We start from the raw sequence: 13,308 nt of genomic DNA on the forward strand, positions 1-13,308 counted from the left end.
AGAATGGATCAGGGTGAAGGGGATTCCTATTGGGTCAATAGACTCCACAATAAATCAGTTTTCTTTCATGTGCCTTATGAATCCAAGCCAGTGGATTCATGAAGAAAACATCGATTTGTTTGCTGACAATTTTAATATGAACATTTATGTTATTGGGAGATAAATAATACATTATATACACCTCTACAAAAAGCTGTAATAATATTATATTATAACATGCTTGTGACGGAAATCTTAAATAATACGTGTCTTTACAATTTGAGCCATATCAGGGGACTTTGGTGGCTCAATAGTAATTCTGACACTACGGCTGTTGAGCTTGGCCATTGATCCCAGAACTCCTATGAGTTCTGGGAATGTTTGCAAATTGTCTTCTGGTGTTCAGGGGGTTCTGCGCACCCCAATCTTCTCCACCATAACTTTATCCAGATTTTGCGTTATATTTTTAAACATCTACCTTTATCGCTTTTATTTCTTTTAGGAAAAATTCGGAAGCTCACCTCAAGAGACTAGCAGAAGTTAAGAAAGAAATTTATGATACAGGTGCTTACCAAATCAAACTTTCTGAACTCGTGTATGGTTCCAAAATGGCTTGGCGCAATGCACAGCGATGCATCGGTAGGATTCAGTGGAAGAAATTACAAGTAAGTGCAATGTAGTTTGAATTATGTTTAGCCTTTAACAAGCCAGCAAATGTGAACTCAAATTGGTTTAGCAGGTAGGTAAGCTAAAATATCTAATTGATAGGATAAAGGATAAGTGTGACATTAAGATCCCAGACATTGTTTAGTTTACAGGCACTTATTTTTATTCTAATATTTTCGCTTCGAAATAAATCTCTGTTGATGGTAAGGTGAAACACGATTACCGAAGTATAAAATAAAATAGCTTATTTACACATTCATCCTTCCTCAGAATGTTTTAATTTTAATTTTAATTTTAACGGCGGACGGCGACGGAGTTCCGTCAATCGCAAATATTTTTATTATTAATAAAAATGTGTGTGATATACCTGAAAATGTACTCCTATGTCAGTAAGATATAGCACTAAATTCTGCAATGTGCATGATCTAAATCTAGCAGTTTGAGAAAAGGAATTATTCACTTTAAACTCGGACATAATTCATTACTTACAAAATTGCTTCCTTTAAAAAGATGTCCTCGTCGTTGGTTGATCCAAAATTATGCTAGATCTGTTTTTTTACGTATATTTCATTTGTTCGTGACTGTACCTTAATATTACATTAGACCCTCTGAACAAATACTTTTATATTATTTGGGTCAAAATAAGCTATACAGACTCGTCTGATACCCATTACCTGAATTAAAATCGATGTATTTTCCAAATAAGCTTACCTAATGCCGTTTTTCTAAAAAGATTACTTCACCATCTACTACCCGAGTTGCGTGTTCCCTACGATTTGTTTGACCCACGAATAAAGATGTTGTGTATCGGGTTCCATTACGGACGAAGATGTACTCAAATAGTAAAATTGAGTTACTAAAGCTAAGTAATTTATAAAAGAAAATACGAAAAAGCACGCGCAGGAGCCGTTACTAATAAGGTGAAGAAAAGTTTAAATTATAAACAGGCGTGAGTGAGCTGTGAGGTATTATAATAATTTTGTATAGAAAATGCAAAACATTGGAACTAAAATAATGCATTATTCATATTCAAGCAACTACTGATAAAGTTTTATCCAATACAATATCGTGTTACTTTTAGGTTATGATTATGTTTGTTTAAATCCTTTTAACCTCTATGTTGGAAACATAGGATAAAAGGATTTAAACAAACATATTTAAGGTAAACAAATAAATGAGAATATTAACGTGTCTTGAATGTTGTAAATAAAATTTGTCTGCACTGTAGATAATATACATTGAATAACAGTGAGCCGAAAACAGCTCCCTGTGTGACAGCCAGCGCTTACAAAAGGGATCTCTGATCTTTGTAATAAAACACAACGTTTATCAGGTAATAATAATGTTGACCAACATTCCTTGAATTTAATATTTAGTGTGTGGAATTTTGACAAAGGCTGATGTTCCGGTTGCAGTTAGTTAGGAATAGGTAGCGTTTAATCAAACATTTTGATGGCAGGTAATTAATTGGATTAGGTTTTTTTTGTTGTCTCCTCTGTGAGATGTTATATATTTTCTAAAGTTCTTATCAATTGAACAGTATAATATTAATGGTGTTTAATGTAGTTTTTGGTATATAATAGACTAAACATGTATATCGAGACCAAAAACACAAAGTTCTTATTTATTTTACGTTTTTTGCCGTTGTGCCTGCTTTCACCTCAAGATTGTCACAAAAAACTCTTAACATTACCATTTAAGGTTATTTTCCTAAAGAGATGACATTAATCCAGAGTATTACAAAGCTAAAACATAATAAATTCACTTAACTCAGGATTTTCTTAATTCCCGCAGATTTTCAGACATGTCCCTTGCGGGCAGAGCCTTTGTTAATGCTCGATTTATTTCAACATTCAAAACACCGCTTAGGTGCAGTGAGATTATAGTAAAATGCTTCCAAGATTTTCATTCCGGGGTAAATTTTGTACTTCATAACAATGAATGAAGACAATTATTTCGCTTTAGGGTATGTTAGGTGACGAATTTTGTTTTATTTAATTCAAGACCTCCTGAATAATATTACGTTTATCTGCTTGAATTCTCTAGTTTAAAAACCGCTCCACCATTGAGAAAAAAAATAAATGTGTGACGTTAATACTTAAGAAAAAATAAGTATGATTTCCAGAATCTACTTTTTTAAAAGAATCTGAGCAATTAGGCGTCTTATTTCCCAACTGCAAAACTAAAAAAGCAAAAATTTCCTATTTCTGTCTGAGCGGGCGGAGTTTTAAATAGAAATAATAGCATTTTCAACTGAAGTCGCAGTTAAATTGTTTCAGTCCAGCTGCAGAGAGCTTAGTGGTTTATATTTTTTTAAAACGGTACTTGTTAGCGATCTCTTTGCCGCAAAGAAACATTGTGAACTTTTAATTAGGGTAGCAGGAACCGCTAAAGACGACAACTTTATAACGAGAACCAAACGGGATGTCGTTACGCCACATACGGTTTCTAAGGCCTGAATTACTTACATCTGCGTTTCAGGCCTCCGGTAAATTAGGTCAAAATTGTCTTCAGTCGATTAAAAATAAACATGATTCATTTGAATTCACTTTTAACGAGCAACGATTCCACCGGGTATTTTGATTTTAAAATGTGTTGAAATTAAAGTGAATTCTGAAAAACAGCGTCCGATGTGACGCTATTTTCTTTTTCATCCACCTCAGCATTTGATTTTCCATTTTTGTATATTTTTACTTTTAAAATTAGAGTGATTTAGGAATTTAATAGTAAACGTGTTTCACCTTGTGTCACACTTTGATATCTTGAATAAAAAATCACATCTTATTAATTTGTTCTGCCATTGTATTTTTTTTGTCTTATTGTGTATTTTTATTGAGTGTTAGAATACTGATTGCCCTTCCTACAACTCTATTATACCTGTTACTTGTTCCTTCTACATTTTCAATAAACATAATAAATACATGCAATATTTACAGGTATTTGACTGCCGGGAAGTGACAACCGCCAGGGGAATGTTCGAGGCTCTATGTACACATATCAAATATGGAACAAATAAAGGAAATATCAGGTAAGAAACAGTCTAGTATTTCTAGTTAGCGTATAGTAGCCATACAAATGTGCAACCATACGTAGAACTTAAACCTATTGGGGTAACCAAAGAGACAAATTGACAGAAGTTAATGAAAGTTTTCAATAGCAATTCAAAAAATCAACGCAAAAAATGTTATGTTGAAATAAAGACTGTTTAAGGTCGATGGTAAGTATCGGTACTGCTATCAGACACTTATCCAGAAGAAAGGATATCAGACAGTTTATCAGTGAGTGTTGAAACATGCTGCAAGCCACGTCGGAGGTATCACAATTTCATATAAAAGTCATACCGTTGAGATTGTAATCAGATCACATGTGAAATATTCCTAAATCCCGTATTTTACGGTTATGAATTAGTGATGCTATCTAAAAAGTAAATAAGCATTTTGAACTTTATAATTGTAAATACAATAGAACAGTAGGTGACATTTAAATGTGCGCAAGCGCGGCTTATCCTCAATCGATCGGTGATGACCTTTTCCTATAAGATGACCCTCTTCACCTATTTATTTATTGACTGAGTTTGTTTTATTATGATTACGTTAATGAATGTGTGTAACATCGTATCTACGGTTTTGGCTGTTCTAATAGTAACATAATTATTATATATCAATGGTTCTATAATATGATCAACTTACTCTTATATTCATTTTAGTACTATTATACGCCCAATATTATAAAAATGCACCCATACGTTCCTTTTTTCTTTTAACATTTAAACATTATCTTCGTTACCTCATCACAGTTTATCTATACTAAATAACAAAATAACTGTAAGTAATAAATAAATTAAGCCGGATACCATAAAGATCTGTGTATTTACACAATGATCAATTAATCACCTTATTACGTAAAAAAGAACGTTTTTCAGCTATGATCTGTATGGTGAGAGAACGTTAAAAGAGATAATGACGTTACTAGCCACACATACCTAATTCTTATACGTCATTTGTATGTTTTGAACCTCAGTTTTAAACAGTTTAGAGCTAAAACAAAAATACTTATTGACAATCAATAAGAGTTCTGCAATGATTAGAAAACTGGTTGCTATCATAATTTTGACGAATTCTCTTTTATGCCTTAGAACTTGAATTCCCGTCTTAGTGCTTGCCTACGTTGTAAAAAGGAGGCCTTCTGAAAAATATCGACTAGTCCAAATGGCAAATGTTCTAGAAATAAAGGAGATCATCGGATTTCGGCCCAGAAGTCAAAGTGCCGGCCAAAAAATAATTTTGCTATATTCCGTTAGATCTTATCCATCTGAGTATTTATTACTATGGCACCAAAGCTGTAGGGTCAATATCTTCGGTTTTATTTTAATTAAAAAAACTGTATTTTTCATACATTTTTGGTCAAAATGTAAAATGCCGGCCAAGTAATAATAATGGTATATATCCTTAGAACTTATCCGTCTGAGCATTTATTACTATGGCACCAAAACTGTAGGGTCAATATATTCGGTTTTATTCGAATTAAAAAAACATGAATTTTTATAATTTTTTTGTGAAAATGTGAAGTGCCGGCCAAGAAACAATATTGGTATATTCGGTTATAACTTATCCGTTAGACCATTTATTATTAGGGCACCAAACGTCTATGACCATTATTTTGACTTTTGTTGGACTTTACGTTATAGTTTCTGTGTGAAAAGTGCCGGTCAGCATAAAACACATATCAAAGCTATCGAGAAGATACCTGTAAACATTATTCACTATAACAAAAACGTGTATGACCATTAGTTTGGCTTTTGTTGGATTTAAAAAAAACTTGATTTTTTATTTATTTTGTAAAAAAATAAAATATAACGGGCGCGTTATTTAAAGGATTGTCAGAATATTGATTACTAAAGCATTAAACGTTTATGACCACTATTTTGAACTTAATTCGATTTTTCAAAAATCTAGTGTTTTCATAGATACCTACACTTTGGCGAAAAAAAGTTTTATCTGGTGATAATGGAACTATCTTTCTAAAGGCGTAATATAGTCGTCTTTTTGACACATTTTTATAAATTAAAAATAGGTTTGCGTTTGACCACTACCTCACCTGATGATGATACACGCTTTAGAAGCTACTTTTTTTAAGAAAAGTGTGTATACAAGGAAAATACAGTGGGGTGATATCACCTCACTCGACCGGTAACATAGTACCCATATAGGTACTATGTTATCGGCCGAGTAGCACCAAGACATTGTGATCGGCATACATGCAAAGTACAACTGCCCGACTCCTGTCTTCCCTAGCAGCTACTTCAGACGTCATGCCAAAATACGAATTTCGTCACTAGATGGCAAGCTTATCTCTGGAGTGTGGTGACTATCTACGGTCAAGGTGAACCAATACCATAATTCAACCTAAACTTAGGCCGTAACGTTGAATCGAATGCAAAAACTACAGCCAACGTCATATTTATAATCAGATAGTATTAATATAGAAGTTCACCTAACAACACACAAAACAAAAACACAAAGTATTTATCTGACTAATAACTAGGTATTGGGAAAGCTCTACTTGTTGTCATTGTTAAAATGTATAAAAAAGTAAACATTTTTAAAAAGTCCAATAAAAGCCAAAGTCGACATTTGGTAATATAGTAAAAAAATACGTTTCAAGTCGTTTACCAAAAGATTTGACTCATTTTGTTTCGCTAGCTGACATTTTCCCATTTGAACCAAAACGGAAAGAGAGACGAATAAAAGTCAAAATAATGGTCAAAAATGTTTTGCGCCAGATTATTAAATGTTCTAAAGGTCCTTTGTAATCCGTCGTACCGCAATTTTTACCCAAAGCACTTTATTTTTAAACAAAATAAATAAGAAATCAAGATTTTTAAAATAAACTAAAAGCCAAACTAATGATCGTACACGTTTGGCGCTATAGAAAAAAATGTTAATAGGCTTCTACTCAATACTCTCTACATGATATTTTTGCTGGTGGGCACTTTTCACATTTGAACTAAAACGTAAATTCCAATAAAAGTCAAAATAATGGTCATAGATAATTTGTTCTCATACTAAAAAATATTGACAAGCAACTATTAGACAGATTCGACGTATTTTTTCGATGGCCGGCATTTTAACATGTTAACCAAAACGGAAAGTCCAATAAACGTCAAAATAATGGTCATAGAAGTTTGGCACCATACTAATAAATGTTCTAACGGTCCTTTGTAATACGCCTGTATCCCTTTTTTTCCCAACGGACATAATATTTTTTTATACAAAATGTATGAAAAATCGAGATTTTTAAAATCCAATTAAAGCCAAACTAATGGTCATACACGTTTGGTGTCATAGTAAAAAATGTTCAGAGCAATCTACTCGAAAGGTTCGACACATTTTTTTTCTCTGGCCGGCACTTTCAATTTTGGGCCGGCCAAAGTATGGAGAGCCGATGATCTCCATTGCTAATGTATTCTGAATTAAATGCGTAACTAGGAGGTGTCTCAGTTCTCATTAGCGAGTGTAGAAATAGGAACGACTATACAGGTTGAGCAGGCTGCAGTAGTTATAGGTGGACGTAGTGAGACGTTCGACAAAACAAAAAAATATGTTTATATAAAAATAGACGATTCAAAGTATAACTACTTACGGAATGTAACGATGTTTCTGAATTTGGAAATTGCCACGTGGCTAGGCGTTCTGATCTTGGCTAGTAGCAAACATGTCAATCAATTAGATTTATATACAATTTTGATTTCATTGGTGATTTTCAGGTCTGCGATAACGATATTCAAGCAGCGGACGGATGGCAAGCATGACTACAAGATCTGGAACCCGCAGCTGGTGGGCTACGCTGGTTACAAGCAACCTGATGGCACTGTCCTCGGTGACCCTGGGAGAGTCGAGTTTACTGATGTAAATATTACAATTTCTATTACACACTCATTCATACACGGGCTTCTAACCTGAATGATGCATGTCCTTGAACCGATAAAATTGGAAATCCCCGTGTAGACAGACACAGTCTCTTTTATTTATTTATTTTTGATACTTATAATTCTATATTCGTTTCTCACATTCTAATCACCTATGTATGATGTGAGACAGAGACGCAAAGAAACACTGAATCTCGTCACCATCATGCTATCTTCTTGAGCATAATTTTGCCGGAATTAACTTAGCAATCCTGTCTTGCATTCTATAGGATTATAACCAATTCTAGTTCACCAATACCAGCGAGTAGTTATAGTTCATATTATACGTCATGAACCTGTTTACCGGCGTTGAATAGAATGATAATTCTAACATGACCAGATTTCAACATAATAGATGTTTATTTTGACTTTTATGAGGACGTTTTGGCATATTTATGATAATTAAAACAGGTCCATTTTGAAACCCAAAAGAATATCTACCAACGTACAGACTAAAGCATATTGCCAAAGATTTATGATGATAATGATAAAAAAAAACAAGTCAGCGCCGCGTTTGTCTGTCTATTTGCGATGAACACAAAAACTACTTCAGTAGTACTGAATCCATTTTCATACGGGTATCAACAATGGCTGGAGTGGTTCAAGAGGGAGGTTCTGGTGTATAAATAACTACTGTTTTCTGTAAATTGGTTGAAATATGCTCCGCTACACGTGCGAAGTCAGGATGGGTTAATACGTAGTTCTAATTAGTACGGATTTTTATTACTTACCTTTTTTCAGGTGTGTTTAAAACTGGGTTGGAATCCGCCTCGAACGGAGTGGGACATATTGCCGTTGGTGCTGTCCGCTGATGGCAAGGATCCGGAAGTCTTCGACATTCCTCGTGATATTATCCAGGAGGTGCACTTCGAGCATCCAAAGTGAGATGACAAATTATAACTACTAAGTTTATCGGAGGAAATAGAAGCACAATTCACTGTAAATGGCTAAATTGATGCTGGATAAGCTATTTTAATGGCCCGAAGACTAGACAACCAGGGTTTGGAAATAATTTGTCGAAAAAACAAGTGGTTAAACATTATGCTATAGACATATTAATATCTATAATAGTATATACATACATACATACATACATAAACAGCCTATATACGTCCCACTGCTGGGTACAGGCCTCCCCTCAATCAACCGGAGGGGGTATATAATAGTATATTAATATGTCATACATATACATACGTATTCCAAAAAAGTAATAGTTTCAATTCGTTTCACGTCAGGTTCACTCTATCATATAAAATATTGAACATGAAAATTAGATTAATTATGTTCTTTGCTAACTCTTATAACCCCATCTTCTATAGTAATCTATCCCAAATTAATGTTTTATCTACTTAGTTTATTTTTAACGACTGTAATAAAGGTAGCAATTAAATCGCCTTTATAATTTTACGAATGCTTTGATTTATGAAGTAGCACTTTATGGTTTGAGATACGAATAGCGACTTCATGTGAGATAAGGAATTTTCGCTTGATTACGCTTTCTCCTTACTGATCAAACCAATAATTACCTACTATACGGGAGTGTTGTAGTGTGAAAGATGTACCTACTAAAGATAAGAATTGAGAAAAGTGTGCTTAGAACCGTCGGATACGTATAGAGAATGAATAAAAGAAGATTATGAGATAGATTTATGTAAGTAAATAGTAGTGTTGGAAGAGGAAGGTCTAGATACAGACAACATATTGCGGTCAAACTCGGGTTGTTTTAAAAAAATGCCACGTTAGGAATTATTACTCTAATTTACTTAATTGATAGTGAAAGAAGCGAAAATGATGTGTCACCATTGATCTAGTAAGTGGAATTCTATGATTTCTTATCTTATGTAACCCAAATTTTCTTAGATACGAGTGGTTCAAAGACCTTGGGCTCCGCTGGTACACCTTGCCGGCGGTAGCCAACATGCGGTTGGACTGTGGAGGCCTGGAGTTCACCGCTGCGGCCTTCAACGGCTGGTACATGAGCACTGAGATCGGCTGCCGGAACCTTTGCGACTCCGGGCGACGGAATATGCTCAAAGTAGGTTTTTCATACTCAATTATTTTTAACCATCTTCTGACTTCAATCTAGCTGTAGCTGCAAAACATTCCTCTTCAAAAAAACTGTTCAAACAGACGAAAAAGGGCCTGTCACCATTATGATTTATTACATTCAAAGTTAACACTGCAACTCAAATGTGGCAAAATATAATTTCCAAAATGATGCGAGAGTCAGATAACCTTTTACAATACGGCTCATCATAATCCAAAATTGGATGAATATCCGAATTCGCTGCAGGTCAATTCAAGTTATAATATATTCAATAAGTAAGTAACAAAGTTACACGTTGAATGATTTTTTTTTATATTGTAAGTACTTATATAGAATCAACATCAGTTGTGTATAACATCAATTATTTAACTTCGTACAGAAATACAAATTGAGAAGATGCTGTTTTAGGGACTTTTATGGGAGTTTTAGCGGAAACTGAATAACATCAGTTTCGTTTTTAAGAACATCTCTATCTCTCGTTTCACGATGAACATCAATATCGTGATCATCAAAACGAAACTGATGTTATTCAGTTCCAATTATTTGTGAGGCTGTCTTTTGTTTGGTTAAGACAGTGCAGTATCTAAAATATATTTTTTTTATAGCCAGTAGCGGAGAAAATGGGTCTGGATACCAGCAACAACCTGTCTTTATGGAAAGACAAGGCGCTGGTTGAAATAAATCTGGCTGTGGTGCACAGCTTCATTAAACAGAACGTGTCATTAGTAGACCACCACACTGCGTCCGAACAGTTCATGCAGCATTTGGACAATGAAAATAGAACTAGGTAAAAATAAATACGGCTTCTTTTTGTTTTTAAGTAATTTGACCAACAAGATGTTAGGTGATTTCACTTTCATTTCCCTTTAAAAAATCTATGTGTAAAAAAGTGTGCCTTTACACCTCCACCAATCCAATGGAGCAGCAATCATCAACATGTTGGAACATTCCAAAATCATACCTATCGCGTTAAAATAGCTTGATTAATTTGACAACAGGACAGATGTAGGTAACGAAACATGTCGGCTTGATGTGACCTTTCGTCAATTCCATATAATATATTTTATTCGATTAGCCTGCCGTTTTTTTTTTATCGCTTGCAACTTGGCTATGGGCTCCAAAAATCCCCTATCAAAATAATCAAGCTACAGGTATATTAATAGAGTATGAAACTAGTTTTCACTCAGCCATTGTTGTTCCCAGAAATCGACCTTTTCTGTTTTGTGGTTGTTCCAATATTGGAAACTGAGGGTTGTAAACTGTTCGTCAAAAGGTCATCAAACACAGGTTCGTCATGTCAAAGATCAAAGAGATAAACTATTAGTCTATTACAGGGGCGGTTGTCCTTCCGATTGGATCTGGGTTGTGCCTCCGATGTCTGCGTCAATCACGGACGTTTTTCATCAGGAAATGGCGTTGTACTATATCAGACCTTCCTATGACTATCAAGTAAGTATATATTTAAGCTGGATGTATCTGCTTTCATAGGCTCATCCTTTATAACAGGTTCGTGTCCGGAGACAAAAACAACATAACTTTGGAAATATCGCTATCATATTCTTTGGTTAAGTTAAAAAGGTTATCAAAACGGTCATCTATCCAATGACTTACAGCGTCTAATGTTGCCTATCAGTAAAGCAAACTCAATAATATCGATGGTCAAATAGTACCGATACCTTGAATAGTTGGGTTTCTCAGGCTAGAAGTTAGTGTTAAGAAAATGATGAAAATAAAATCACTTTGATGTTCCAGGAACCCGCATGGAATCTTTACAAATTTGATAAGGATGAAGACAACAAAAGACCACCCAAAAAGTTCAGCTTCAAGCAAGTCGCTCTAACCGTGAAGTTGACATCCAAACTGTTCAAAAATGCCCTCTCTAAGCGCATTAAAGCGACAATCTTGTATGCCACAGAAACTGGCAAATCTGAACGTTTTGCTAGAGACTTAGGGTTAATTTTCGGACACGCATTCAACACTCAGGTAAGTTTGACCATGTTAAGTAGGTACTAAGCTGAAGCTTTGAAATCAGCGATTAACTAGAGTCTAGAACGTTTCGATTTGTGTGCATGTCTTTTGTACATTTTCTTATAATAAATCATTTGAGAAAGGATAATGGTGCCGATAGTATTTTTTCTCTTAGTTTGACCGTTCTAAAAATCTTGCACGTATTGTAAGTGAAAGATGGCTACTAAAATAAGATTAAGTACCTATGTATCGACCAGGAAAATGGCGGACCCATTCCAACAGTATTTTAATAAAAGTAGTAAAAAAGAATCAGTAAAATACAATTTGTAAATCTACATTTAACATTTTAACCTTATTTTCCATTAGTTTCATCAGGAAAGTTCTTTATACATGAACTCTCCGCTAGTTTCATGACTAGACATTTAACTAAGTCCTGTACCTGTCATAGCAAATGAAACTAGGAGTAGAAGTTATAATTGCAACTTAGAATTGAGATACTTAAAGTTGAAATCTGTTTTCAGGTGCAATGTATGTCAGAGTACGATCTAGTCTCTATCGAACATGAAACCCTTCTGATTGTCGTCACTTCTACATTTGGTAATGGAGAGCCGCCAACTAACGGCGTGGTAAGTAAAGAAATAAATATTATTCTTAATCGGCTTGGCCAACGCCAAAGGGGCCGTGTACACATTGCCCACGCTGCTGGCACATACTAGGGGCATAATAGGTAATTTAGATAGTTCGAAGACGTCACACTGGTTTTATAATAGGTATATAAGGAAGCATTCCTCCCCGTGCTACTTTTTAGGGAAAAAGTAGGGCAGTGGTCTGTCTGACGCGAGTGGGATGGCGCCCAGAGCAGTCAATTTCAAAGCCGTACTAGGACTCCTGTCCTCCTCTATCTGAATAGTACTGACAGTTACTGCTGCCTTCAGTCCCTGTGATTTGCCTCTTCCCTCCAGCAAATAGCTCCCATCTCCAAGACAAGACAACATTTACAAGACAATATAAGACAAAAGCGTGGCTCTTAAATTAGTGATGATATGAGGGAAATAAATTGACAACTTTCTCTTATTATATCCAGTTACAGAACTGTCAAATACAGAAGCTGTCCATCTAAACATCTCTTGTGATATACCTACAACAGTAGCAGGGAAAATAATTATTTCTTTTATCTATTTAGCCTTTCGCCGACTACCTCTTCGAAATGTTGTACAAAGAAAAAGGAAGCGATCAAACTGGCATTGCTGACTCTCCTGGGTAAGATAAGATCTACTTTATATTGGGTGTTTAATCTTGTTTATTTAATAACATGAGTAAGACAATCATGTACTTATTGAAATATTTTCTGCATTTCTGATGATGATTCTACTACTACTATTCTAAATATTCTTGCAAAGGAAACTAGTTTCACTTGTCTAGATAAGTAGAATATTTATACAATTAATTAATAACATGTTAACAGACATAACAAAATGCCAACACCGAGGTCTTTGATGAGGACCAACAGTATGATGACTCCTAGCAACGAATACAAGAGGCAGCTAACACGACTGGAGTCGAACAAAAGTAAGTCATTGTTTCATCTAATAATTCAATAAGGGATGTGAAAGCTACGAAAAATATTTGACATTTTCTAAATAAAAGAATGAGCACTGTGTAGAACAACTCATCGGAATTT

At 34.7% G+C, this 13,308-nt stretch overlaps 1 protein-coding gene across 1 annotated transcript in view; it reads left to right on the plus strand.

The window, feature by feature from the left end:
• Nucleotides 1-13,308, plus strand: part of LOC126367457 (nitric oxide synthase-like) — a 37,519-nt gene that overhangs the window by 19,322 nt on the left and 4,889 nt on the right. Inside the window, exons 3-13 of the mRNA XM_050010968.1 lie at nucleotides 482-644; nucleotides 3,582-3,673; nucleotides 7,412-7,553; nucleotides 8,354-8,493; nucleotides 9,473-9,647; nucleotides 10,265-10,446; nucleotides 10,994-11,108; nucleotides 11,412-11,642; nucleotides 12,149-12,253; nucleotides 12,811-12,887; nucleotides 13,093-13,196. Of these exons, the coding sequence (XP_049866925.1) occupies nucleotides 482-644; nucleotides 3,582-3,673; nucleotides 7,412-7,553; nucleotides 8,354-8,493; nucleotides 9,473-9,647; nucleotides 10,265-10,446; nucleotides 10,994-11,108; nucleotides 11,412-11,642; nucleotides 12,149-12,253; nucleotides 12,811-12,887; nucleotides 13,093-13,196 (1,526 nt within the window). The remainder of the gene's footprint in view (nucleotides 1-481; nucleotides 645-3,581; nucleotides 3,674-7,411; nucleotides 7,554-8,353; nucleotides 8,494-9,472; nucleotides 9,648-10,264; nucleotides 10,447-10,993; nucleotides 11,109-11,411; nucleotides 11,643-12,148; nucleotides 12,254-12,810; nucleotides 12,888-13,092; nucleotides 13,197-13,308) is intronic.

This window comes from Pectinophora gossypiella, chromosome 6 (genome assembly GCF_024362695.1).
Source record: "Pectinophora gossypiella chromosome 6, ilPecGoss1.1, whole genome shotgun sequence".
NCBI classification, from domain to species: domain Eukaryota; kingdom Metazoa; phylum Arthropoda; class Insecta; order Lepidoptera; family Gelechiidae; genus Pectinophora; species Pectinophora gossypiella.